The sequence below is a fragment of the Saccopteryx bilineata genome, chromosome 5 (genome assembly GCF_036850765.1).
Source record: "Saccopteryx bilineata isolate mSacBil1 chromosome 5, mSacBil1_pri_phased_curated, whole genome shotgun sequence".
Taxonomy (NCBI): domain Eukaryota; kingdom Metazoa; phylum Chordata; class Mammalia; order Chiroptera; family Emballonuridae; genus Saccopteryx; species Saccopteryx bilineata.
In genome coordinates this window covers 247,745,709-247,773,426 of record NC_089494.1, presented here as the reverse complement: position 1 = coordinate 247,773,426, position 27,718 = coordinate 247,745,709, and the positions used below count along the sequence as shown (strand labels likewise).

The following is a 27,718-nucleotide window of genomic DNA, read 5'->3' as shown; positions in this document are numbered from 1 at the left end:
AAAAAAAGAGAGGGGACACCTAGCACACGAATGGCCTTAACAAATGTATGTGTAAGAGAAACTAGACTTTGAGAAGAACAGCTAGAAGAAAAGGTTAAAAGACTATTCTGGATCTAGGGGTGGATTTGTGAGTCACATGATATAACATATAGCTGCTCCTTCAGAAAAACCTTTTATGTTCTTGACACTTGCACTCTAAAACTTCTGGACTAGAAATAGATTTTCTCGTATGATAATTGAATGGATTATTTTCCAAATATAACTGTCTTATTAAATCCCATTTTGGTATTTTAATGAAATGAGCTAATATAGTCTTCAACACTAGAAACTATATCAGTAAATTTTGTTCAACCTCTCCTCTTTCCAAAATCTTCCTGGCTATTAGGGTTTTTACTACTGTACAGCACTTTTTACTTTGACAAGGTGAAATCCTGGCTGCATTCACCCAGGATCACCAGACATGTCTAACCTGTATAAGAGGAACATAGGTACTTTTAAAAGCATCATTAGAGAAGCAGAAAAGTGAATCTGAGGGCAGAAATCAAGTGCTGTCCATTTTGAGTTTGAAAATTTTGAGAATGACATGTCCTCCAACTACTTGTATATTCAGGGAATAGATGATTATTGACATATGACCTAAATATCCCCTAAAGGCAAATAGTATTCATCATACTTAAGTAATATGTAAGAATACCAATTACTGCTCCCGGTTACTGTTATACTTTACTGTATGTTTGAGGATGTGGAAGTTTGTTGTACTGCTGTGTTATCATGTTGTCCTGGAATTCTTATCATTTGAGTTACTCGTGAATTTTTGCCAAGTAAGTCTTTCTCAATAGGTAAAAACAAATATAATATTAGAGAAACAATAAGTATGAAGTTTATAAAGGAATTCAGCAAATTGTCTAGGAGGATATTCCTTTATGAAATTACAGAAAGTTTTATTGAATTATAGGATATAGCTAATATCTTGCTGTTACCAATTCTAGAAAAAGTAATACTCTTATATGTCCTAGGATACCTTAAGAAATGGTAGTTTTATAGTTTACAGTACTATATTATTTTTACATTTTTAATGAAAAATTTGGGTAGTATTTTTTCAAAAATTAATTTGATATTACTATCACTGTCTTTGATTTTTCTTTACATTAATAGGAAACAAGGAACAGAATTCTCTGATATACAAAATTAGTACAATATATTATAGTGTTTGTAGACTGAAGGCACATATAAACTACAAATGACTATGGTATTTGTTTTCTAGAATATAAGAATTTGTTTATATTGCAAATAAATTGGTTAGGCAAGATTTAGAGATCACTTTTATTGTTTTTGGTTTGCCAACACTTTCATGAAAATAAATAACATTACTTACTAGATATAAAGTGTTTTTTTTTTTCATGAGAAACACATACGAGAAATGGCAATTTATAATTTTTTAACTTACTGATTTGAGAGAGAGAAAAACATTTGTTCCACTTATTTATGCATTCATTGGTTGATTCTTGTATGTGTCCTGACCGGGAATGGAACCCTCAACCTTGGTGTAGTGAGACAGCATTTTAAACTGAGCTACCTGGTAGGGCCAGCAATTTATAATTTAAGAACTCTGAATTTAATTAGTAATAATTTGTTGGTTTGTCTCTAACACTCTTTCACCAAAGTGAGCAAAATTATTTTCCCATTGGGATGACTGGGGCCTGCAACAAAAAGTTGAAACAGGAAAGCACTTCTGGATCTGGGAACTGAGTCAGATGCAAGAGAACAAAGAAATAGTAAGGAGTAGAACTTGAATTGTTGACTAGACAGTTAGAAAAAGCAAAACAGACATGAAAAAGGTTATTTCAACTCCAGCCCATAAAAGTAGAGAAATACTAAAATATCAATGTTTTAATATTTTAACCCAAACATAATTACATTTCTAAAAAAGAATACTAAAATCCTCGATTATTCCTGCATGCAGCCTAAGTCAAGAGAAAAGTTTGTTTTTCTTTAAAGTCTAGTTTTCAAAAGGTATTATAAATGTTTTTATAATAGTTTATTAGTTTTTAACTGGATAAACCTCATGAATCCATACTAGAAGCTTTCTAATACTGTGAATTTAATCTTACATTTTAGCAAACTGGTACTATGTGTATATTGAACAAATACATTTTTTATGGGTTATGAGACTTGGTAATCACTGAGGCCTCTCATCTTTTGACACTGATATCTTGAGAAACCCCAGTATCCCAAAGTAAACGTGGAGCACGACTAACTGTCTGGGTTCACGTTTCTGTGTAACACTGATTAGATTTGTGACCTGGGGCAAGTACCTTCATCTCTCAGTTCTGAACTCCACCATCTAGGAATGTAGCTAATAATAGTACACACCTTTAAGGTTTGTATTAAGGACTAAATGACTTAATGAATATACAGAATTTAGAACAGTACTGGATGGCTAATAAGGGCCTAGTGTTTGCTTTTTGTTGCTACTGTTGAAAGATTACGATACTTTTTTTTTTTTTTTTTGTATTTTTCTGAAGCTGGAAACGGGGAGAGACAGTCAGACCAGGATCCACCCGGCGCCCGACCGGGATCCACCTGGCGACGTCCCCACCAGGGGCGACGCTCTGCCCACCAGGGGGCGATGCTCTGCCCCTCCGGGGCGTCGCTCTGCAGCGACCAGAGCCACTCTAGCGCCTGGGGCAGAGGCCATGGAGCCATCCCCAGCGCCCGGGCCATCTTTGCTCCAATGGAGCCTTGGCTGCAGGAGGGGAAGAGAGAGACAGAGAGGAAGGAAGGTGTGGGGGTGGAGAAGCAAATGGGCGCTTCTCCTATGTGCCCTGGCCGGGAATCGAACCTGGGTCCCCCGCACGCCAGGCCGACGCTCTACCGCTGAGCCAACTGGCCAGGGCCACGATACTTTTTTGAAGAAAACCACAAGCTACAAAGTAGTAGAGAGGTTAGCAATGATTAGAACTCTATACCTACATAATTGAAAAAGAATTAAAATATTTCTTTTTTAAATTTTACTTTCGTTATTGAGTTTAAAATTTAGTGAAAAGTTGTAAGACCACAACAAATAGCTATCACACAACACTTTGTTCAGAGACCCTCATTCCAATTTTGCTGTTTGTCCTACTAATAGCTTGTATAGCCAAAGGATCCAGGAGTATGCATCACACCCAGCTGTCCAGCTCTGTATTCTTCTTTAACCCAGAACAAATTCTTAGTATCTCCTGGGTTTGCATGTCTTTGGTCACTAATTTTCAAAAGTGTTATTTTGTAGATTGTAACTAAATTAGGATTTGTTTGAGGTTTTCATATGATTAGATCCAGGTCATGCATTTTGGGCTAGACTGTTACAGAAAAGATTCTTTTCTTTACATTCTTCTGAGTGGCACATGGTGTCAGTTTGTCCTACTATTGGTAGAATTTGTTACCTTTGATTACTTGATTAAGATATTATGTGCCACATTTCAGTAACTATAAAATTACTTTCCCCCCACCTTTATAATTAATACATATTATTTTTATGAAGAGAATCTTGGAGACTTTGTAAAATCACATTCCTCATATCATTTTACCCATTAGTTTTAACATCCATGGGTGTTTCTTGCCTGAATTATTACTCTGATGGTTGCCAGATTGCAGTTATTCAAACTTCATCATTCCTTGTTTATTAATTTGCATTCTCCTGTAAGGAAGAGATTTAAACAGAGTCCTTTGAAGGTGGTGGGAGATAACAGACATATCTTGAAAATAGTAATTGAAAATCATATACACACACACATATACATATACATACATACATACTTTTTTTTTTTTTTTTTTTTTTTTTAAGAGAGGAGAGGGAGAGACAGAGAGAGAGAAGGGGGGAGGAGCTGGAAGCATCAACTCCCGTATGTGGTTCAAGCCCAGGGTTTTGAACCGGCGACCTCAGCATTTCCAGGTTGACGCTTTATCCACTGCGCCACCCCAGGTCCATACATACATACATTTTAAATTAAGTAAGAGGCAGGGAGGCAGAGACAGACTCTTGCATGTGCCCTGACTGGGATCCACCCATCAAGCCCCTACCAGGTGATGCTCTGCCCATCTGGGACACTGCTCAATTTCTTACTACTGAGCTATTTTAGCGCCTGAGGCCAAGGCCATGGAGCCATCCTCAGCCCCAGGGCTGACTTTACTTGAACCAACTATTTGACCTGTGGCTGCGGGAGTGGAAGTGAGAGGTAGAGAGATGGGGGAGGGAAGGGAGAGAAGCAGATGGGTGATTCTGTGTGCCCTGACCAGGAATCGAAGCCAGGACTTCTGCATGCCAGGCTGACACTCTACTGCTGAGCCAACTGGCCAGGGCCAGATATTGGAAATCCTATGATTGTTCTGAAGATTGGTCTTCTTCATTTGTTTTTATATCAGTATGGCTCCTAGATTTCTATCTTCCTATTTTATTCAGTGGGTTATAATTTGCTGTTATTATTTCAAGGCTTTAGATATTCCACAGTTGGCTACTGAGAAGCCTTTCAAGCTGATTTCTATATTCTTTTATGTCTCTTATCATTTTTTAAACCCTTACTTACTTTCTAGCACAAAAGGATTATTTCTTAGCTCTGTAAACAAACTTTTCTCCAAGGATTCCTGGATACTTTTAGTAGAGATGGTACAGTATTTAGAAACCAATATTTGTGTACTAGGTGTGTTCACTGCTACTGATGTGTTTTTGTGTCAGGCTCTTTCAGTGGATAGAGTTAAGAAACATCCCTATATTTATTTCTTTATATACATTAAAAGTTATAAGCTTACACTGATAACAGCACTACTGGATTAATTCTTACTTAACATCTTTCCTTATTTGTAACTTCTTTCACTGACTGGAGAACCTAGCTCTGTTATCATCAATATATTTTCTTATTTGCTCAGTCTCCCTGTTTATAGCCAGTCTCCTGACCCTATTGGGCTGTTACCTTATTTAGACTGCCTTGTATGGACTGCTGCTTTCAGAGTCAACACCCAGGGTCTCCATTAGACACATTCTGGCCTCTGTTAGCCTATCTTACCATCCTGGCCTCTGTTAACCTATCTTCCCATCCCTTTGTGGACTCTTTAAGTTGATGGACAATTGAAAGGTTTTGAAATGAATTTGAAAATTGGAAAAAACTTTGGAAAGTCTGAGTGAACATTATATAGTGTCATTGTGTTGTTGAGTCTTTTTTATGATTTAATTTTTATTATTGAAGCACATTATTCACATTTGTCCTTCCTCACATAATTCTAGCTATTGACAAAATCCCCTGTGAATGGGGAGGTCACTGTGTCAGTATTTGCAAAACTAGTGAAGTTTTCCTGAAAGTTGTTTTGGAATTAATAATAATTCAAATACTACTGGATATAGTTAATGAAGCCTAAGTTGGAAGAGGGTATATACCCAGTAAATGCTGCTAATAGTATTTGTGAACTGTTAGATTTTTAAATGTTAATTGTACTAGAAAAGGTTGCAGATCAAACAAATTTCATGAGTAAAATTATCTTTTGGAATCAGTGATTTTTTTTCTATTCTATAAGAAACTAGCATTCCATTCCATTAAGTTTGGAATGTAATGTCTCTTCTTACCTGGTGATTGTGTGGCAATGTGTGAAAACTAAATTTTTAGCTGGGCTTTTATACCCTTTAGAAAATATTTATTAACTGGGATTTGTGTTCATTATTTGTTGACTCCCTCTAAAGTCAATACTTTATTTATTTTTTTTTTACACATCAAGCTTTCTGCTAGTCTTGGCAATAATTCCTTGACTCTAATGTTTTACATTTATTTTATCCATTGCTAGGTGGTAATTACCATGTATTCAGTAAATATTTACTGAATAAAATAATCCCTGTTTAACCCTCATCCGCTGTTGGTGGGAATGTAAAGTAGTACAACCATTATGGAAGAAAGTATGGTGGTTCCTCAAAAAACTGAAAATAGAACTACCTTATGACCCAGCAATTCCTCTACTGGGTATATATCCCCAAAACTCAGAAACATTGATACGTAAAGACACATGCAGCCCCATGCTCATTGCAGCATTGTTCACAGTGGCCAGGACATGGAAACAACCAAAAAGCCCATCAATAGATGATTGGATAAAGAAGATGTGGCACATATACACTATGGAATACTACTCAGCCATAAGAAATGATGACATCGGAACATTTACAGCAAAATGGTGGGATCTTGATAACATGATACGAAGCGAAATAAGTAAATCAGAAAAAAACAGGAACTGTATTATTCCATACGTAGGTGGGACATAATAGTGAAACTAAGAGACATTGATAAGAGTGTGGTGGTTACGGGGGGGAGGGGGAATGGGAGAGGGAAAGGGGGAGGGGGAGGGGCACAGAGAGAACAAGATAGAGGGTGACGGAGGACAATCTGACTTTGGGTGGTGGGTATGCAACATAATTGAACGACAAGATAACCTGGACTTGTTATCTTTGAATATATGTATCCTGATTTATTGATGTCACCCCATTAAAAAAATAAAATTATAAAAAAAATAATAATAATCCCTGTTACTTGCACAGAAAATCTCTTGAAGACATTTTCAAATTCTAAGAGAATAAAAAATTGAGCATTTTTGATAATTTTAATAGCAGAAAATTAAAGGAAACATTTGTAAAGCTATAATTTAGAAGTAGAATTTTTGTTGTTAAACATAAATTCTTTGAAAAACAGCATCCTTTCAATTTTATGGAGCTTTGTTGTACTTTTAAAAGACTTTATTTCTTTGTCTAGAAATGCCACTAAAGAGTGAAATGAAGGTGGCAATTTTCTAGCAGCTTTGGTTAATTTAATCATTTGTCATTTGTTCACTCACCCAACAAGTATTAATTGAGTTCCTAAGATGTAGCTGCCATTCCACATTTGTTGAGTGCCTGCTATATTTTTGGCATTGTGTAACATGTTGGAAATAAAGAAATGAATAAGAAAGATGGTCTGCCCTTAAAGAACTTACCTTTATTTTATGTGTGGTATTCTTTTTATTCTCAGCTCAGTGTGGTTTACTTTTCCCGTTAATGAAGAAAGTGGCTAAAGACAAGTATAAAATGAAAGGATGAGTAACCAGAGAGTCAGCCACTCTGTCTTTAAGGTGATCTCTGTATATCTTTAATGACAACATAAGATATTCAGTAAAACTTGATTAAACATTTAGTTCCCTATGGCCAATGAATTCCTTGGTTTTGATGAATCATTAATTTTTAAATTTTTTATTTTTTTTCTTTGAATTACCCCTCCTGTTGAATCATTTATAAAGTGTATTCCTTGAATTGCCTTAATGACAGAAAATTTCTGAGTCAATATTTATTTTATGACAATAATAAATTCACATTTGTAGAGTACTTTTACAATTCCTGAGTCATTTCCAAATACATTTTGTTAGTTAATCTTCAGAACAGTCCTATAGTTTTGAGCCTCAGTGCTTCTCCAATTTCTGTATTTAAGATATGTCTTTATTATCTCTAACCATCTTCATAAAAGTAGGTGTTGGTAGTACACTATATTTAATGGTAATAAGATTGCAGTTTACAACAGAAAACGTAGTAATGCCTTCCCTTTGTGACCATTTTATCACTGTTGGGAGGAGAACACCCTGATAATTTTTAAGTTTTGAATGTTCAGACACTTACCAACATTTACCTAGTCTGCCTAAAAATTGTATGTAATTCTTACACAATAAAAGATTAGAGAAGCTCATGAAAGAAAGTCTGTATTTCTCTTTGGTACATTTACTAATATCTGGACTTCCCGAATCCAGACTGTGGCTTTTAAGTGTCCAAATATAGCATGTTGCAGGAATTTAGTCTGTGTTACAGAGACATATCCCACTGACCAGTGTGCAAACGAGGAGCTCACGTTCTAAACATAAGCTTGTCTTGACTGTGCTGAGCAGCTGATCATGTTGAGGCTTTCTCAGAGGTGAGGCCACAGCATCTATAAGTTGAGCTAAGGTGACATGAGGAAGGCTTTAAACTTTTTCATCTTATAAAGTTATTTTTTATGTTTATATTACATGTAGTTCAAGTTGCTTTTTGTCAAATCCCTGCCAAATTGAACCTTAGGTTAAAGGCGTTTTTCTGTGATTAGTATGTCTGTCTCTGTAAAGAGGACTTCTAAGCCTTTTAGAATAACTTCCCTCTACTGGGTATATACCCCCAAAACTCAGAAACATTGATACGTAAAGACACATGCAGCCCCATGCTCATTGCAGCATTGTTCACAGTGGCCAGGACATGGAAACAACCAAAAAGCCCGTCAATAGATGACTGGATAAAGAAGATGTGGCACATATACACTATGGAATACTACTCAGCCATAAGAAATGATGACATCGGATCATTTACAGCAAAATGGTGGGATCTTGATAACATTATACAAAGTGAAATAAGTAAATCAGAAAAAACCAGGAACTGCATTATTCCATACGTAGGTGGGACATAAAAGTGAAACTAAGAGACATTGATAAGAGTGTGGTGGTTACAGGGGGAGGGGGGAAAAGAAGAGGGAAAGGGGTAGGGAGAGGGGCACAAAGAAAACTAGATAGAAGATGACAGAGGACAATCTGACTTTGGGTGATGGGTATGCAACATAATTGAACGACAAGATAACCTGGACTTGTTATCTTTGAATATATGTATCCTGATTTATTGATGTCACCCCATTAAAAAATAAAATTATTTAAAAAAAAAAGAAAGAATAACTTGAAATTCTCAGTTGAACTTGAATTTAGAAAAGTGGTGAATACTGCTATGCCAACCCATATTTTAGAATACAGTGTGTCTGTAAAGTCATGGTGCACTTTTGACCGGTCACAGGAAAGCAACAAAAGATGATAGAAATGTGAAATCTGCACCAAATAGAAGGAAAACCCTCCAGTTTCTGTAGGATGATGTGGCAGCATGTGCGCATGCGCAGATGATGACGTAACACCGTGTATACAGTGGAGCAGCCCACGGCCATGCCAGTTGAGATGTGGACAGTACAGAGGAAAGTTCAATGTGTTCTGTGGCTCGCTAAATTTGAATCCGTGACCAAAGTGCAACGTGAATATTGGCGCGTTTATAACAAAGCGCCAGCACATAGGAATCACATTACTGGATGGGATAAGCAGTTGAAGGAAACCGGCAGTTTGGTGGAGAAACCCCGTTCTGGTAGGCCATCAGTCAGTGACGAGTCTGTAGAGGCTATACGGGATAGCTACCTAAGAAGCCCTAAAAAATCTGTGCGTGAGCCCACATCGAACTGCACTGAATAGGTATGAAACTGGGAGAGTTTTCCTTTTATTTGGTGCAGATTTCATATTTCTATCGTCTTTTGTTGCTTTCCTGTGACCGGTCAAAAGTGCACCATGACTTTACGGACACACTGTACAATACTTCATATAAATATGCCTATAATTCATATATTTTTCAAACTGTGAATAGTTTTTAGTGTGTATATCAGAGAAGCTTCAAAATATAGGACTTTTTTCCAGTAACTATTTCATATGGCCTACATTAAATATAGTTACTTTCATTAATGTTTATTCTTTCTCCTCCCTGACCTTACCAAACCTTTGGTACTATAAGATGTTTTCTTGTTTTAATAAAAAGGAGTGTATATTTAACTGTACCATATCTAACAGTATAGTACTGTATTAGGAGATCAGAAGTTTATTTCTCTAAAATAGTAGTTATGCTAGTGGCTTTCTTAACATTAAGAACAGCATTACAAATGGTTACTTATCATAAATTTTGGATATAGCAGCTTTTAAAAACTAGTAGGAGCGTTATTAATAAATGAAATGCAGAATAAATGTAGTGGTATGTCTATTATATCCAAAGTCTGACAAAATGGATGGTGAGTCTGGCTGTATTTGGAAATTTTCTCAGCGTGCCAGCAAAACATAGGAGGAGGAGCTTAATGATTGAGTTGGAACTTTTAAGTCAACAGACATAGTTTTGAGTCCTTTCTCCACTGCTTACTTGGTGTGTGAAGTCAGGCAAGTTATTCATACTTTCAGAGCCTTGGCTTCCTGATCTGTGAACCAGGATTATGACATTGCTTCTTAAACCTACTTCATAAGGCTGTTGAAAGAATTTCATGAGATAATTCATGAAAAGCATTTCACACAGTTACTGGAAATTGTCAAATACTCACAAAATACTAGCTACTTCTATTATTAACATGTCTTTACATGCATGCTAATACTTTAGTTAGAAATTAGTTTTTTCCCCGCAGTATGTAGGTGAATTCACAAATTACTTTTGAAGGTTTTTAGGACAGCATGTACTTATATTAAATATAACAGATGAAAACTTATATGTTGGTACTTCACTAAGCTGTTTTGTATTTTTAGGCCTGTAACTTAATACAAGTATATGGCTAAGTGCACTGGGCGCATTGGTTTTATCAGATTGCCTTTTATAAATGAAGGGAGCAAGTAAATATGGATATTTTAATCTCTTGAAGTTTGTTTTACACTGATTTGTGTCCATCATGTTTTCTTAAGGCAGAGGTGGACCAGACACACACAAATTCTTATTTCATCCTACTGTCGGACACGCAGCTATGCATTGGCACCTTCTAACCTCCACTGTGCTGTGTAGGTCCCTGTGATCCTGCTCTGGAGTCTAGGGTTTTCCAGTGCTGCTTTGAAGTGAGATATCATGAAAATAGTATTGTTTGTCTTTCACACAACTATGGGAGAGAAGTAGACAATTGAAACACGTTCTTCCTGTAAGGAAGAAAAAAGTCAGTTGTACATTTGGCTAATTCTTAAATGGCAACTTCGTGCTGGGCTGCATGGTACCTGTTATGGAAGGCTATATAATATAGTAGGACCATAAGATGTAATGAAGCAAATATTTACAAAATAAGGCAGCACATAGGATATGCCATTTGATAGAAATAGTAAGTACTATAGGAATTAAGGGGAAGGAGAGATCACTCTTCTCTAATTAAAACCTTGTTTGTGCCACTGAGGGTGTACCTATGTGGAACTCCTTTGTTCTTTAGAAGGCTGTGTCAGCTGGCTGCCACAGGAACGCCAGTTTCTTTACGTCTCTATGCTGGCTGTTTCTAGCCGTTACTTCTCTTTATTCTCCCCATCTCTACAGATCCTCATACTGTCTAAATCATTTTTCCCTTAGTTCTAGTTATCACTTTTCATCTTTTCCAAGCATCCTAGATAATTATGTCAGTAGTGGTACTGACAGTAGCAAGGAGGAAGGGGGAGAAAGGGAAACAATTTTGGTACAGAAGCACGGACATCCTTTTCTGTGGTAGAAATAGCCTTATTGACAACAGCAAGGAAGTGGGCTCATGAAAAGGAGATCCCTCGTCTGTTCCTGTGAAATCCATAATTGTGTGCCCCCACCCACACATCCTGCATCTTTACATCCCTTTGTCTCTTGGAGATTTGGTTCTGTTCACCATCCTGTCCCCACTCTCCCCTGTCCTCCTCCATCTTCTTTGCCCCTTTGCCTCTGAATCCCAGGCTCTTTGTAATCTTGCCCTTCAGTCTGTTAGAGCCCCTTTATAAGTCACAGGAGTCACCCCCATGATGAAGCACTGGCATAGCATCACTGAGCAATTGTTTTCCTATCTCCAGGCCTTCCGTAAAGCCATAGTGTGGACCTGATGTGTCTAGTGGAACTCTGAATCCATTAATGCAGTTACCTATAACAGATGGCTCATATATAAAGATTGACTCTTGTGTTGTTATTGGTGCTATATGTCTGTAAGATTTGTTTCTAAGAGAAAATGTGTTTCAAGTTTTGGACAATGAGTTATTGTTCCAAATCAGGAGCCACCTATATTGGCAGGGAACTTGGAGTCAGAAAAGTAGAGTTTAGATTCTAGTTCTCCTAGTTGCTACAAATGTGTGATTATGTGACTACTTGGCCACTCAAACAATTTACTCTGTATAGACTATAGAAAGAACAGCTATCAAATGTGGTTGGTGGGGGAGTAAATGAAAATATATGTGAAAGTGTATCATAAAAATGTAAACCCCGATATGAAATGAATGTGGTGTTATGGTGTTAGTAATCACTGTCTTAGGCAGAAGAACAAGTTCCTGCTCTCTAGGAACTCCTCATTCAGGAGGTGAGACCGGCATGGACAGTTGCAGTAGAGTATCTGGTAAATTCTGTGGCAGGTACATGTGCCAGTGATCAGGAGACACAAAGGAGAACAACTCTAATCTGGAAATGGATGGATAGGGAAAGCTTGAAGGAGGGAGTTCCTGATGTGAGTCTTAAAGGCTAAGGAAAAGCAAGCCTGATAAAAGATGGAAGGAGAATGGAAAATCATTCTAGGTTGAAGAAGTGGCATACAGGAATATGGTACGTTCAGGAAGCCGAGAATATGGCTGGACGTATGATTGGGGCATAAACTGTCTACTGATAGTGCCTGATTTGATTACCAAGACCACTAACCTAAGTCTAAAGAGGCAGTATCATTGCACAGTGGTTAACAACTCTAGAAACAGACTTAGTCAGAAACCTGGGTAGATCATTTACTAATTGGTTACAGCTAATTAAGAATTTTACTCTCACACACTTTTAGGATCAATATGATGATAAAAGTACTACTTCAAAGGATTACTGCAATAATGATTTGAAATAATGTTTACAAATACCCTGTTGTAATAAACATATTGTAAATGTTAGCACAGTTTCTACCGCTGTCCTGAAAGTTCTTACTTTTCCCCTCTCATTATTCTATAACCTACTGTTCTAGGCTAACAGTTTAGCAATATTTTAAATATCAATTCTTGTTTGTTATAATGGAACCATAGAAAGAGAATTTAAATGAATTTTAAAGATGGTCTAGCCCAATTTCATTATTTTATGTGTTCAGAAACTGAGTCATAGTTAAATAACCTGACTGCGATGTCACTGTGAATCAGTAGCTCAACAGAACTAGAATCAGATCTCCTTCCAGAGTTCCTTCTGTTGGAATAAATTGCCCCAGGTCACTGAGAGACACCAACCTATAACACTGGCCAGAATTCATTGCAGAAACAGTATATTAAAATGATAGAAACTGGCATTTCTGTAGCCTTACAGATAGGGAAATATATTTTTTAAAGGAATAGCCTATCTTTCTTTGCCTACCCTCTGGTGGAGGTGCTGTTTAGTAGCACATGTGAAAGCAGTGAGAGGCTGGTAATAAGGAACCAGATCATTCTTAAGTGAATAACTCTTTTGCTGTCAAGAGTTGCTTATACAGATTTTTATTTGTTTACTAGGGTCTCCTCACTAAAATATGTGAAAATAGATTTTCATAATACTTGTCAGTTACACATGTTCTGCTTCATTTATTCAAGAGGATCCAATAAGTAATTTGTTAAACACCCTTTGTGTACCAAGTGCTAGGGATAGAATGGTGAGCAAGAAGCTTATGCTTTAATGGATTAAACCTGTTGAGATAACAATATACAAGTGAATATAATTGTGCATAAGAAGTACAGAGTGATATATGATTCTATAGCAATGTTTGAGAAGGTTCCCCCTGAAAGTTTTGAGATATGAAGACTCAATAAATAGGTGAAGATGAGTCACAGGGATGGAGAAAAGGGTCTCATACTGATGAAACAGCATGTACCAAGGCCCTGAGGAAGGACATAGAATGATCTGTCTTAAGAACTAAAAGACAGCTGGTATAATTGGAGTAGAAAAGGCTAGACAAAATGCAAACCCTGGTCCTGAGAAGCAAGGTGAAGCTTTACACAGGTATCACTGAAGAAACCAAGCAGCACGAGACAGGCATCACCTCCCCCCCCCCACCCCCGCAGTAAACTGTGTGCTCTGTATTAGCATTTTGTTGTCAAGATTCATTGTAAAGAGGTTACTTTAGAACCACTCTAATAAATAGTCAATGTACTTGATAGAATAAAACTAGGATTTGGGCAATTTTAACTATTATTTTTCATTTGATTTTTCTTTCTGTCCTGGCTCATTGGGGATTAATTCAGGGAAGATTTTGATGTTCTGGTGTGTTTAGGTTAGGGACTTTTGCTGTTGATTAGTTAGTTGAACAGCCTAGAAATGACAGAATCTCATCCTGTCTTTTGGCAGAGGTTTGTGTGGGCGTGTGAGGTGCAGCGGCACTGTTGATTTCTTGGCAGACAAGACATGGCAATTCTCAATGCAGTTAGTTCATCTTGAATAGGAAGAAAAAAGTAAAAGGGCTACTTAAATTCAGTGGAAGGTTCCCAGGACCTGAATCTTTGGCTGGCATTCTAAGTTATTTGGCTAAATTGATACAGCAGTCTCAGGCACGTGTCCAAGCGTATGGCAGGAACACATGAAGGAGAGAACATGAAAAAAATAGTCAAAGCTTTGTCTCGATATAAAAGTGTCAATTACCATATGAAATTTTAAAATGATTTTTGTTTATTTTTATTAGTGATTTATTTAAGCTTTTCTCTAATGAAAAAAGGCAAATTGTGAAAAATAAACTTTGCAAAAATGAATTTATAATTATTTGTAGTATCTCAGGAAGATTTTTTTCCCACATTCATTTCTACACAGATGGATTCCCAGATTTGCTTTTATTGCACACTTGTTTTCTTCACTTCCCTTTGCCCTTTTCTATGGTGAATAAGCACTTTGTTTTCCAAAATCCTTAAATTAAATGCAGAGTATATAGAGCTCTTTATTTTTCAAGTGTATTTGCGTTTCCTTTGGATGAACTATCATTGTCCTTCATACTCTTCAAATAGAAATATCTGAGTTGCTTCTTATATTTAGCTGTTTGTTTATATGTCTACTGATTTGTATATCTGACTGCAACTGTTTATGCTTAAATATCTAATACATACTTTACACATAACATATTAAAAACAGAACTTTTAATCTCTGCCACCTGCTGCTACTTGCCTGTCCAGTCTACTCTGCCAGTCTTTCCTATCTCAGTTAGTAGCACCATGCCTTGTCCTTTTTTTTGTGTGTGTGTGGGGTCTTTTCTTTGGCTATCAACCGCCATCCATTTGATAAGCATATCTAACAGCATTGTCCCCTGAATATGTCCTGAATCAGACCACATGTCACCATATTCTCTGCTCGCACCATAGTCCAAGGCAGTAGCCTCTTTTGCTTGGACAGATACATAAAGAAAGGTTGTCTTATTTCTCTGTTTTAAATCTTGTCTCTTATATAATCTGTTCTCCACATTTTGAAGACTGATATTTTAAAAGCACAGATTATTTTATCCTTACTGAAATTAGAAAAATATTCAGAATTTTTGAAAATCCTCTATGATCTGGACTCTATTGACTGCTTTCTTCTACCTCTCAGTCGCAGCTAGTTCCGGGCCTTTTCAATGAGCTTTTCCTTCTGTCTGATTCTTTCACCCGGATGATCGCAGGGTTGGCTCCTTGCAGTTTTAGGTCTCAGTTTAGATCACAGCTCTTCAGAGAGGTTTATTCTGACATCTTTCCTTCCCTTAATAGCTGATCAATATCTAAAATCTTCCCCTTCTTTCTTTTTCCTTTTGTAAATTGTCCCTCCCTACTCCCAAAATAATTTATGTTCCATGAGGGCAAGGACTTATACTCTTGTTTATTACCATATTCCCAGTACTTTGACTAGAGCCTGATACTCAGAAGAAGGTTTACTGTATTATGTGGAAAGATGAGGAATAAATATATATCTTTTAAGTCTTCTGCATTTAGGGAAATAATGGATTGTTTCATCCTGCACAAACTTTGCATAGGTGCTTATTTTAAAATTAACCAGGCTAATATTTTGTCTCTTTTATGTGTTTTCTCTGTTCTAGATTGTAAGCTCTTAAGGGCAGGAGTAAGTATTAATGTTTTTAGCTCTCACAGAATTATAAACACCATTTTAGTACATAGCATTGATTGAATTGAATTGAAAAAATCAATCTAACATCTTTATTTCCTCTGAAGTTATAGCAGTTATATATGTGTGTGTTTATTTATGGATATTTAAATAGGTAGATAGATGTAATTTATAGAAATCTTGAAGGCAGGTGTGTATAAAATATGCCTTCCCCTTTTATCTCTTGTAGTTCATAATTGGACCCTTGAGGACACGCTTCAGTGGTTGATAGAATTTGTTGAACTGCCCCAGTATGAGAAGAATTTTAGAGACAACAATGTCAAAGGAACAACACTTCCTAGGTGAGTCTTGATCATCCCAAAGTATTTTTTCCACTCATGGAACATTATATGCTATATGTTCCTTTGCATTGCCAAATCTGCAAGTTACTTCTGTGGCTAAGAGCTCAAAGGAAATATTAATCAGTTTTTCTTGTCTAAACAATACACCTTTTAAAAAATTTATATCCAAGGAAAGTAATTTTGAGAATTAGAAGATGGGCCAGCTATATCTTTTTTTAGATAATATCAAAGGGCCAACTTCTGATTGCCTGGTAAATATTTTAAAAAAACACAATTTATTCATTTGATACAGATCCACCTTTATGAAAAGATTGATTTGAATGGATTAATTTATAGACCCTTCTTAATTGGCATTCTTTTACTAATAACTACTGAGTATTATTGGCCATAAATTAAACCTTTAAAAAAATGAAGTTTAGTGAACAAAATGTAAATAATAGCAACCATTTTTAAGTGCATATTACATAGAAGCAGTCTATATTATCTCATTTAAGCTTCATGGTTAAAATGAAGTATGTGTTATTATCCCCATTTTACAGATTAAAAATCCAAGTCAGAGAGAAGTTAAATATTTTGCCCAAAGCAGCATTTGAACACATATAGATCTGATACCAGAGTTTAGGATGCTAGTTTATCCTTTATATGTCTGGAATTAATTGGTACTGGCTTTCTGAATTATATTTTCTAAGTCTCCATTACTTGATTTGATAATATTAAAAGATTTAAATGTTCGAATTTGCAATAATTCTACCAGAATTTGACCCTTTCAAGATTGCTTATGTTTCGTTCCTCCCTGGGTTGTTTCCATATTCAAAAAATGACTTGAGTGCCTTTTTACTGCCCAATTAGTATACATGATGAAACATACACACTGTATTTCTAATCCATTTGCTTACATACTCTATTTAAATACATGGCTTTTGTTGATTTGAAGTTTGTAGTTTGGATCAAGTTAAAAGTTCTCATATTTCTCTTAAATGTATTCTGAACATCAACATCAGTATTTCAGATTTTACAGTGCATATGACTATAGTGATGAAATTATGAGGATAAGAGACAATTTAACAAATGCATATTGTTGAATATCTTCTGTGTTCATGATACAACTAGATGCTAGAAAGAAGACAAGAATTAAACAAGATACAGTTTTTGCTTTTAAATAAGATGAGTTCCTAAGTTAAAACCAACAGGATATAGAGTATTAAAATGGGATTAAAGTTTTCTGAGTTAATATATGTTATCCTGTTTATGAGGAACTCTTGTTATTTTTCTTATGTTATCTTTTACGAAGTTTCTTTTTATAACAATGACATGAAATAAAATAGCCAGCTCTGTGTTTTGGCAATAAGTGTTAGAGCCACTTTTTTCTTTTGATTAAATAAAGGCTATCAGAGATATCTCAAATTCTAATCAAGATCAGTTTTTAAAAATAGTGGCCATGTTTCTATAGAAGAACAATTTATCTGTAATATGTAGAGGCTTTCAGGTCAGCCTGTTGGAGTCCTTTTGAGTGGAGGAGAAGGGAAACTGGCTTATAAGGCCCCTCTTAGATGGTAATGCAATTAGATAAAACAGTTTAAAGGTGTAATATCAATTAATTTAAACAACCATGTAAGTTACAGAGCTTTTTTTATAGCGCAATTGTAGATACAGGACTATTTGTATAAGAAAATATATTACACATTCCAGATGTGCACATGCCTAAAACAATTCATTATTGTTTCCTTTCAGTGACAATAAAATTACCTTTGAAATAGGTACCCAAAACTACAAAAGTTTTATGTTAGTTATAATAGTTATTTTAAGGCTTTTACTGTTTTTTCTATACTCTGTAATTCTTTTTACCAGAGCTTATACTAAGGCTCTCTTCACCTGATACATGCCTCCTCATTCCTTTCAGACCTGTGTGAACTTCTGACATCCTCACCCACTCAGGTAGAATCACTTCCACCTCTGGGCTCATATTGAACTTTGCATAAAATTCTGTTATGTAGTTTCTTTTTTACTACATCTCATTGTCTTTCTTAAATTTAGTCTATTGATAGTATTGCTGTGAATTCATTCATGCATCCATCCATGCATTCATTCATTTATTATACAAACATTTATCAAGCATCTGTTTCTGCCAAGCATCATGCTAGGTTTGGAGATACAGAGCTAAGATAGTTTTTGCCTTCAAGGACTTTGATAGATGTCATATTAAAGGAGTATCAGGAGCATATACATAAGGTACCTGTGGAGAAGATGAAGGAAGGCATTTCGTAAAGGGAAAGTTAGAGTTCTTTACTCTTAAGTTTTATAGAAACCTCATAGGAGTTCCTGTAACTTCTTCAAAATCAGAGGTTCTGATATCTTCTGAAATAAAACCTAGTGGTTCAAGTATAGTCATTGAATCATACATATCTGAGTTTGAGTCTCTGCCCTACTTCTTACTGATTATTAACCTTGGACAAGTTACTCAACTTTAACTTGCCCCAGGTTACATAATATATATATATTATATATACTAAAATATATATTGTTGTTTGTTTTGAATTTTCATTAAGCCCTTGACACAGGTCCTGGTACATAGTACATGTCTGTTTTTATTGTTATTATTTATATTATATTACATTATATATTATATTTATAGTATATTTATTATTTTAACAATTATATTATTATTAACAATTTTAAAAATAATTATTATTAGACTTTGTGTTATAAGATCTTTATTGGTGGCATATTTAGTTGTTAAGAAGTCTTTGCTGATTATTGGGCTACTTGGATTTGAAGTCCAAATCATAATGATTTTATTTCCTTATTTTACCTGTGCCTTTGGCCCCCTAAATACTTTTTTCATTGTACATAAAATGGTTCAGTATACTTCTTATTATGTAAATTCTTCAATTTATTTTCCCAACTAGTGATGACTTCTTACTTCCCACTTATGACTTCAATGGACTTAATTTATAAACAGTTTAAACATTTGAATATAAAGGTGTGGACCTCTTAGATAGATTTTCAAAGAAAAGCAATAATCCAAACTGAGAACTAGTTTTAAAAGTTATGTAAATTACTTATAGTTTTCTGGTTTTTTATGACATGACAGCAAAATATCAGGTAATTAAAGATTATAAAATATTTTAATTTGATAAAGTTTAAAATCATATTAAGTTATAGCACAAAATAACCGTAGAAAACAAAAATATCAATTTAGCAACTTAATTATTAACATACAGGAGTGTTTGTACAGCTTAGTTTGCATTGAAAAGGTTTTTGATACATGTAACTAAGTGTTAAATCACACTTGGATAAGGACTTACAGTAATTATCAATATGTTAAGTATTAACTATGTTGTTCAAATATTTAAATTTGTATACTAGAAATACTTTCATTTAATGTATATGTATTTTTTAAATGAACAGGATAGCAGTACATGAAACTTCATTTATGATCTCTCAGTTGAAAATCAGCGACCGGAGTCACAGACAAAAACTTCAGCTCAAGGCATTGGATGTGGTTTTGTTTGGACCTCTAACACGTTAGTATTCATTCTCACAGAATATAATGCAAAAGAATAATCAGATCATCTGTTACCTAAAGAAGGAGAAAAATAAGGAAGGTAGTAGACCACTAAGAAAAATCATCTATTAGGTGTAAAAAAATTTAATGCCTTTTTTTTTTCTTTTTGTATTTTTCTGACGCTGGAAACAGGGAGGCAGTCAGACAGACTCCCGCATGCGCTGGACCGGGATCCACCCGGCACGCCCACCAGGGGGCGATGCTCTGCCCATCCGGGGGCATCGCTCTGTTGCGACCAGAGCCACTCTAGCGCCTGAGGCAGAGGCCATGGAGCCATCCTCAGTGCCCGGGCCATCTTTGCTCCAATGGAGCCTTGGCTGCGGGAGGGGAAGAGAGAGACAGAGAGGAAGGAGAGGGGGAGGGGTGGAGAAGCAGATGGGCGCTTCTCCTGTGTGCCCTGGCCGGGAATCGAACCCAGGACTTCCGCACGCCAGGCCGACGCTCTACCACTGAGCCAACCAGCCAGGGCTAATGCTATCTTAAAACAAAATATTTATAAAGGGAGACTTCTTGTCATTGAAATATAGTGTGGGATTTTCAAAGCTGGTTACTGATGTAGATAATTGTAAAAACTATGTTAGTCGATACTTTAGAATTAAATTTCTAGATTTAAAACCTTAGATCTTTATAGCAATTTTAGTGGTGATGTTATTATAGCTGGATGTTCACTGAAGAATCCCTTGACAAACTGTTACAGTCTAACCATCTTGATGGCATGAAGTAATAGAACCTAACTTGATTTCATTAATCACCAAAAAACAATTATTTTAGATACAGACCAAAAGCAAGGATGCACTTTGAAACTTTGTAAAGTAACAGACTATCTTGACAGGAGCACAAGGTGGAGAATTATTCTTTAGATTGAAAGAGAAACAGTAAGAAATTGCTCTGTCATGTTTATAAAGAAAATAAACCAAAATTTCTTTAATTTGACAGGCATACTTTTTCCCAGAAGGAAAGTTTAATATGCTTATTTCATTTAATTTCAAATTTCAGAAAGCTTTGGGGAAAAGCATTTGAAGAGTACACATTTTAGAGGAATTATGTTTTATTTTTCAGAAGCCAAAAATGATTAACAAATTAATACAAGAAAAATGACTTCCACAAATACAAAATGGGAAACGAATGTTTACCTCCATTCTTGGAGTTGGGAGACTTGCAGATTTCTATGATAGTATCTTGGGGGTGGCTCTGCTAAAAACGGGTTACTGGGGTGGTTGGATGGATTCCATGGCTTTACTGGTGGTTCTTTTTTGGCTCAGGCTAAAAGAGCAGCTGGTGAAACAGCTGGAACTTCTCTTTGTGAGGGTTGGTGGAAATGTACTGTTGGTGGAAATTACAAACCCTAGGAAATAGAACACTACTGACATGCCGAGCATTCCACGGAGAGATACCCTTTCTAACCTCTTCCTTCTCCAAGTTTTCTACTGAATCTCTTGGGGTTGTCTTCTGTGCAATTCCTTCTAATTTTTTCATGTGAGCAATCAGTGAAAATAAGAATTAAACTATAGAATGTGTCTCTATGTACAACTTGATCAGGAATATTTGTATTTTATTAATCCAGAAACAAACCACCCTCTAAGGCAAACGGTATTATATTATTAGTTGAAAAGGAACTACACTAGTCTCAGAAATGTTGAAAATACATATTTTAATTAAAAAAACAGTTACATTACACCTTTATAGTGTGTTTGTCTTTAAATTATTATTTGAGTGAATGAGTCTGTAGTTGGGACACCCATGTTAGAGTTATAAAAAACTAGCATTGTCAAATGAACAAGATACATTTTAAAGGAGTATTTGCTGAAATCTTTTCCAGTATGTGATATATATTGTAGTTTGGGACTTGTCCATCTATTTATTACTGTATCTGGTGATTATATTTCAGCCTGAACAGGGCTCATAGTTGAACTAGACCCTGAGCTGAACCTCTCAGTCTGAGGCAGAAATAGAAATAAGTGCTTTTGAGACACTGGACTTGTGGAGTGCATCTCTTTCACTGTAGGTGAGGGCATGCACTCTGGAGACACACAGCCCTGAGGGTCTCTGGCCTAGAGCGTGCTCTTTATCACATTGTAGAAAACATACGAACCCTAGACTGGTAAGCACAGAAACTTCTCATTTCTCTAGAGTTCTTCATCTTATCAAACATACAAAATGTCTTCCTTCTGGAGGCCTGGAGAATTAAGTTTTTCCAGATATTTCTTTGGAGCAAATAATACATTTTAATGTGTTAGTTATACTTGTGTCTCCCTCCAGAGAGCCCCCGGAAAACTAGTGTGTATTGACAATCTCAGTAAAATTCCAAATGAACTAGAAAATTATTTGAATAATGATTTCTATGTTTTGTATCACTGGAGACAGTAGGTCCTGGCTTCTTACTCCTTATTTGGAAACAATGCTGGAGGTTACTGTCTTTCCAGGCTGGGTAGGGAGGGCGATCCTATTCTTTCCCTCTAGTAACCCAGCTACCTCTGGCAAATAGCCATCTAAAACAATACCATTATGGTCATGTAACCCATGACCCTTGTAACCGTTGGCACTGTTCACAGTTAGGTCGGATAACTCCTAGGTAATTTTTTTAAGAAGGATGTTGAGTGGGGAAGCATTTGTCTTGTGCATTGTGGGATGTTTAGCAACATCCCTGGCCAGTAGACACCAGTAAGAACTCTCCCTGTCCCTTCATTTTCTTCCCAATTGTAACAACAACAACAAAAAAGGCATATGTTTGCTGGGGAAAATAATTACCTTTGGTTGAGAATCACTGATTAATCATAATTAGTTCCATGGCTGTGTGCTTGGAGAAAGTGCTTTTTGGTGAATGAATAGCAATCCATTTATCAAAGCATCACCTTCACTTGACTGAAGGAAAGGACTTGCAATGATAATGATGGCATTCTTTACTGAATAGGATCATTCTGGTACATGATGGGAGGTGCTATTGCTTTTCAGGGGTCCCCAGGATTTATATTACTGCCTCCTGTTCTATCAGGGGCAGGGAGCATCCATGTTGTTTATCTCTGTCCTATAGGTCTAGCAGAGCAGGAAGTTATAAGCATTGATTATTTGAAAAAGGGATTTTCAGAAAGTTATAACTTTTATATGGGAGGGACATCTTGACTTTTTTTTGTTTTATTTTTTAAAAAGTGTCTCTGTATTGAGATTCTATTATACTCAAATATTAATTTAACCATCTTTAATTGTCTTCATAGGCCCTCCTCATAATTGGATGAAGGATTTTATCCTCACAGTTTCTATAGTAATTGGTGTTGGAGGGTGCTGGTTTGCTTATACACAGAATAAAACATCAAAAGAACATGTTACAAAAATGATGAAAGACTTAGAGAGTCTACAAAATGCAGAGAAGAGTCTAATGGACTTACAAGAGAGGTAAGTAAAACAAACTCTTAAGTCTTTTTATTTATATAGGAAAATACAATTTTTGAAAATGTAATATGGGCATGTACATACACATATTTAGGTTGATACATCAGAAATGTTTGTATACCTCATTTCAGATACTGACTAAAGTATCATTGAATTATTATAGTTACAGATTTATTGTGAGGGTATGCACTAGGGAATAATTGGGTAAAGAGACCTGTGGAAATCAGTCATATAGAAGTAGAATTATATGTGGAGTTAAATTACTTTTTTGACATGCTTTAAGAAATTATGTACTTCTTAAAAATCTCTTTGCTGGAGTATTTCCCTGCCGTCCCTGTACTTTGAGCTCAAGCTAACCACAATTGCTGTATTATAGGCTGCCTGTTTTTTTTTTTTATTCAAATTTAAGATTAATAGAAAATTCTGCGAATTTTGATTGAAATATGTATTCTATTGTTTGATACATACATATCTTCTTCATTTAAAAAAATGAAATTTTAAAAACTTTCGTGAGAAATTTACATTTTTATTGTTCTGTAAGACTTGAAAAGGCCCAGGAAGAAAACAGAAATGTTGCTGTAGAAAAGCAAAATCTGGAGCGCAAAATGATGGATGAAATCAATTTCGCGAAGGAGGAGGCTTGTCGGCTGCGAGAGCTGCGGGAGGGGGCGGAGTGTGAGCTGAGCCGGCGGCAGTATGCCGAGCAGGAGTTGGAGCAGGTATTGACCCGTTAAAAAAAGGATTTGTTAGAATGTTTGTATTGCCATTCTGAATATTTTGTCTTTGTTGAATTGTGTACATTTAGTTCCATTGTATACTCTTTAATCAAAGAATCATTTGTGTTGTTTGCATTGCTCAAAGTCCTTATAGCAAAATAAAGTAGAAACTAAAAGACAAAGTTGCCACCATGTTTTCTCATTCATGAAATCTTATCCCAAGCCGTGTTAATTATCTTGAATAAATATAAAGCATTTATTTAGTTTAACATCTGTAGTATATGTTTCAGTTTTCAACTGTAACCTAGTGAAGTATATCTAATGTTACACTTCTCTGCAAAGGTAAAGAATCTCTATTATGCATTCATTTGAGTCCTGTTAAATGGTTTTAGAATATAATCTAAAAATTTGAGGCTGCTGAAGAATAACCTTTCCAATCCCTGCTTCCCCCAGGGATTTATTTAAGATTGCATGCAGGCAGTCAGCACGGCACAACCTTTCAGGTAGTGGTTCTGGGAGAACTTAATTATAGGCAGATGGCTCAGTTTTTTATTCCTGCTATAAAAATTACCACAGACTTAGTGGCTTTAAAATGACCCGGATTTATTATCTCGCTGCTCTCAGAGTTGGCATCTGCAGTAGGTCCTCAGGGCTGCACTCCTCCGGAAGGCCCTGGCCAGGGTCTGTTTCCTTTTTGTTCCGACTTCCAGAGCCGCCTGCTTTTCTGGCCTCATGGCACCTCCCTTCATCTTCAAAGCACGTCCCTCCAGCCTCTGCCTCCAAGGCCTTGTCTCGTCCTCTTGACCTTGTCCCTTTCACTTTTGGTAAAGAAACTGAGGAACAAAGTAAGGATGAGAAGACTTTCTCCACATTAGGGAGTGACTCATTTGTAAACCAGGGCCAAGAACCCAGGTGTCCTTCCTCCCACTTGGATTTCTGCACTGTTGCCTTCTCAGTCAAGTGCTGAATAAGGAATAAAAACCATGTCATGAGTGAGTTTCAGTTTCAACTCCTGAGAAAACGTTCAGTGTGCATTACTGTTTCTTTTGAGTTTGTCGTGTTTGACTGAGTGTAGTCATCTCTTTGATTAACTGTTAACGGTTCTTTCCCTCGTACCCCACGCATCTGTTTTTTGGATCTTTTCCCTGTTTGTTCTCTTAAGTTGCCTTCTAGACATATACTTTACAGACAGGTCCCAGTTACCTGAAAATACCTTCTGTACAGAATGTAGTCAAGAACAGGGAATTAACAACAACAGAAAAGGCCGAGGCCAAAATTATACCATGTCCAAGAATGAGATATTTTGCCCTTTACTCCTGTGAGAACTCCCTGCCTGTTTCTACCAGGACTTCTAACTCTTGGTTTGTTCCCACTACTAAATTAAAAGCTTGGTAGCCGTTTTTCTGAACTTCGCAGATAATGTGTAAATCAGAAAGCAGTAGTGGGAATTCTCTGCAGAGATATAAACTGATGGCAGTGTTTTCTAGGTGACTTCCTCACAGTGAGGAGGAAACACAATATAAAAGTACCCCCAAAACCACTAACATTCTCATCCGAGGTTTTTGGTGTAGAGACCTCGCACTCAGTAGATCCTGAGATCACCGTAATATCATGGCCCAACACAAATGTAATACCTAGTGAAATCCAGTCAGTGAGTGGTGGTTTAATGGAGAGATATGGGTATTTAAAAAGAACTCTGTCCAATGTGATTATAGTAATAAGAAATACAATACTATAAGTGTTTATATGTATTTTTATGTATATTGCAAGTGGTTTGCTCCTAAGTTTTAATCTTAACAATACATAGAAATTATCCTTATTTACAGATGAGATATGTAAAGAGGTTAAATAACTTGTCTTAGGTAAGTGGCAAAGGCAAGCATGTCACATTCCAGAGTCCATGTTTTCCCTTCATGCTAGTAAAGGCTTTGTGTATAGAAGTAAATTTAACTGGGAAATTAATTTACATATAATGTCACATCATCCACAGTTCCACATAATTTGAAGCATTATTACATTTTTGTCTGGAGGATAATCAACTTTTCAAAATTAGAAGGCAGGAACATCTGGCACATATTTTATATGAGTTATTTCCCATAGAACAAAACTTTTGTATGAATAATATAATAGTTTTTGTGTAAATTCCTTTTACATAAGTTATTTTGTTTCTAAAGTCAGGGGAAGTCTAAAGTGAGGACAAGTCATAGAACCCTTGTTCTACATGAGATAGTAAGCCTCAGAAAGTAAAGAACTTGCTGAAGGTCACAGGTAATAAATAATAAAGCTGAATCTAGAAGCCAGCTTTTCAGATGGTTAGGCCATTTCTTTCTGTGATAGCATGTTTTTGCTGCTGTTTTACACAAAAGTTATATAAATAATAATTTTATTTTTAAACAATTTAATGACTTATCATTTGTAAAAGGTATTAATAACTCAATTTTCACTGAATCCATTCCCCTTTAAATAACAATGTAATTCAAACTAAGGATTGGGATTTAGGTCAAATGATAAACTTAAGAATAATAGCAGAGAAAACAAAATATTGCAATAGTTGCTATTATTAGAAGGTTAGGATTTAAAAAATTTTGAGAAATTATTTGACAGTCAATTATAACATCCTTAAGCCTCCATTTATGCTAGAAATATATTAATTCTGTGTTAAATGTATTATTGGGTTGTTTTAGGAGAAATTAATTTGTAGATATAACATTAAGGAAAGTTTTAATGATTGAAGAGAAAAACTTGAGTGAAATTTGTTCAGATTCTCTGTATACTACTTTGCCAGTAGAACTTATACAGAAATTTTAGCTTTAAAATCTTGTAAGAAAGGCCTGTGGCCCCACACTTTGTGGTATTATGTAGACCAGTACGTCATAGGACCTGAGCTCAAATTCTCTCTTCCTGAGAGATTAGCAGGGACACCACACAGCTTAGCCAAACTTTTTGTTCAACACAGTTAAATTTTCTCAAGCACACTGCACAGTGAATTGTGTCAGGAAATGTTTAGGATTTGTTTTCAGTGAGTAAGTGCTGTCTTATCTGTCCTTTTAATATCTGGGTTTTGAATTGTCTACTTAGTGCCATTGTTAAATTTGGATTTTTTTTTTCTTTATTATAATATCTGACAGCCATTCTATTTTTTTTATCTAAGGTATGTGTATAGTACACTTCTTAGTTTAATCTGGCACATGAAAAAGTTTATTTAAATAAATTGAGTTTTCAGGTCAAATGTTCCTCTGCACGTTAGTCTAGGTTACCTTACTAAGTTTTGGTTACCTTACTAAGCTTGAGGAAAGGTAATTTGCAGTTATGGTGGCCTAGAAGCAGGCTTCTCCATAGCTTACCCTCACTATCTGAGGGTCCCGAGTGTGTGTACCTGATTCCACGGATTCCATCCTGTGTCTTTATATGCCTTTAGCCTGAGCTCGTGCTGGTTTAAGTGAGTCATTCCGAGAATGGATCTCTCTTCCTTCTGTGTCCTTTCCTTTGTGACACTTTCCTTAAGGGTGTTTTCCCTAGCATTTAATACCAGCTCCACACTGAGCACTGACTGCCCTCAAGGCAGCTGAGGGTAGGGCTTGGCACTGATGGCTCTGCATAGTTTCTCCTGGAAAAATCAGGTAGACTTGCACTCAGAATCTCATTTCTTGAAATGTATACTTGATCTGCAAATGTTGATTCACCTCTTTTCTGGTATATTAGAAGCAGTGAATTAAATGGAAGTGGTAAAAGTGAGTGTATAGTTAAGGAGCTACATTAGGGCTTTCTGGGAACAAAAGAGGGGGTCGTAGAGCAGATAGATATTCACCTTATTTTGGACACTTACTCATATCCTATTATATAAACAAGTAATGCATTATGAGAGGAGAGTGATCAGTTTTAGTTTTGT

At 36.0% G+C, this 27,718-nt stretch overlaps 1 protein-coding gene across 1 annotated transcript in view; it reads left to right on the top strand.

The window, feature by feature from the left end:
- Positions 1 to 27,718, top strand: part of STIM2 (stromal interaction molecule 2) — a 165,419-nt gene that overhangs the window by 123,429 nt on the left and 14,272 nt on the right. The window contains exons 4-7 of the mRNA XM_066280375.1: positions 16,050 to 16,161; positions 19,570 to 19,685; positions 22,939 to 23,116; positions 23,655 to 23,832. Of these exons, the coding sequence (XP_066136472.1) occupies positions 16,050 to 16,161; positions 19,570 to 19,685; positions 22,939 to 23,116; positions 23,655 to 23,832 (584 nt within the window). The remainder of the gene's footprint in view (positions 1 to 16,049; positions 16,162 to 19,569; positions 19,686 to 22,938; positions 23,117 to 23,654; positions 23,833 to 27,718) is intronic.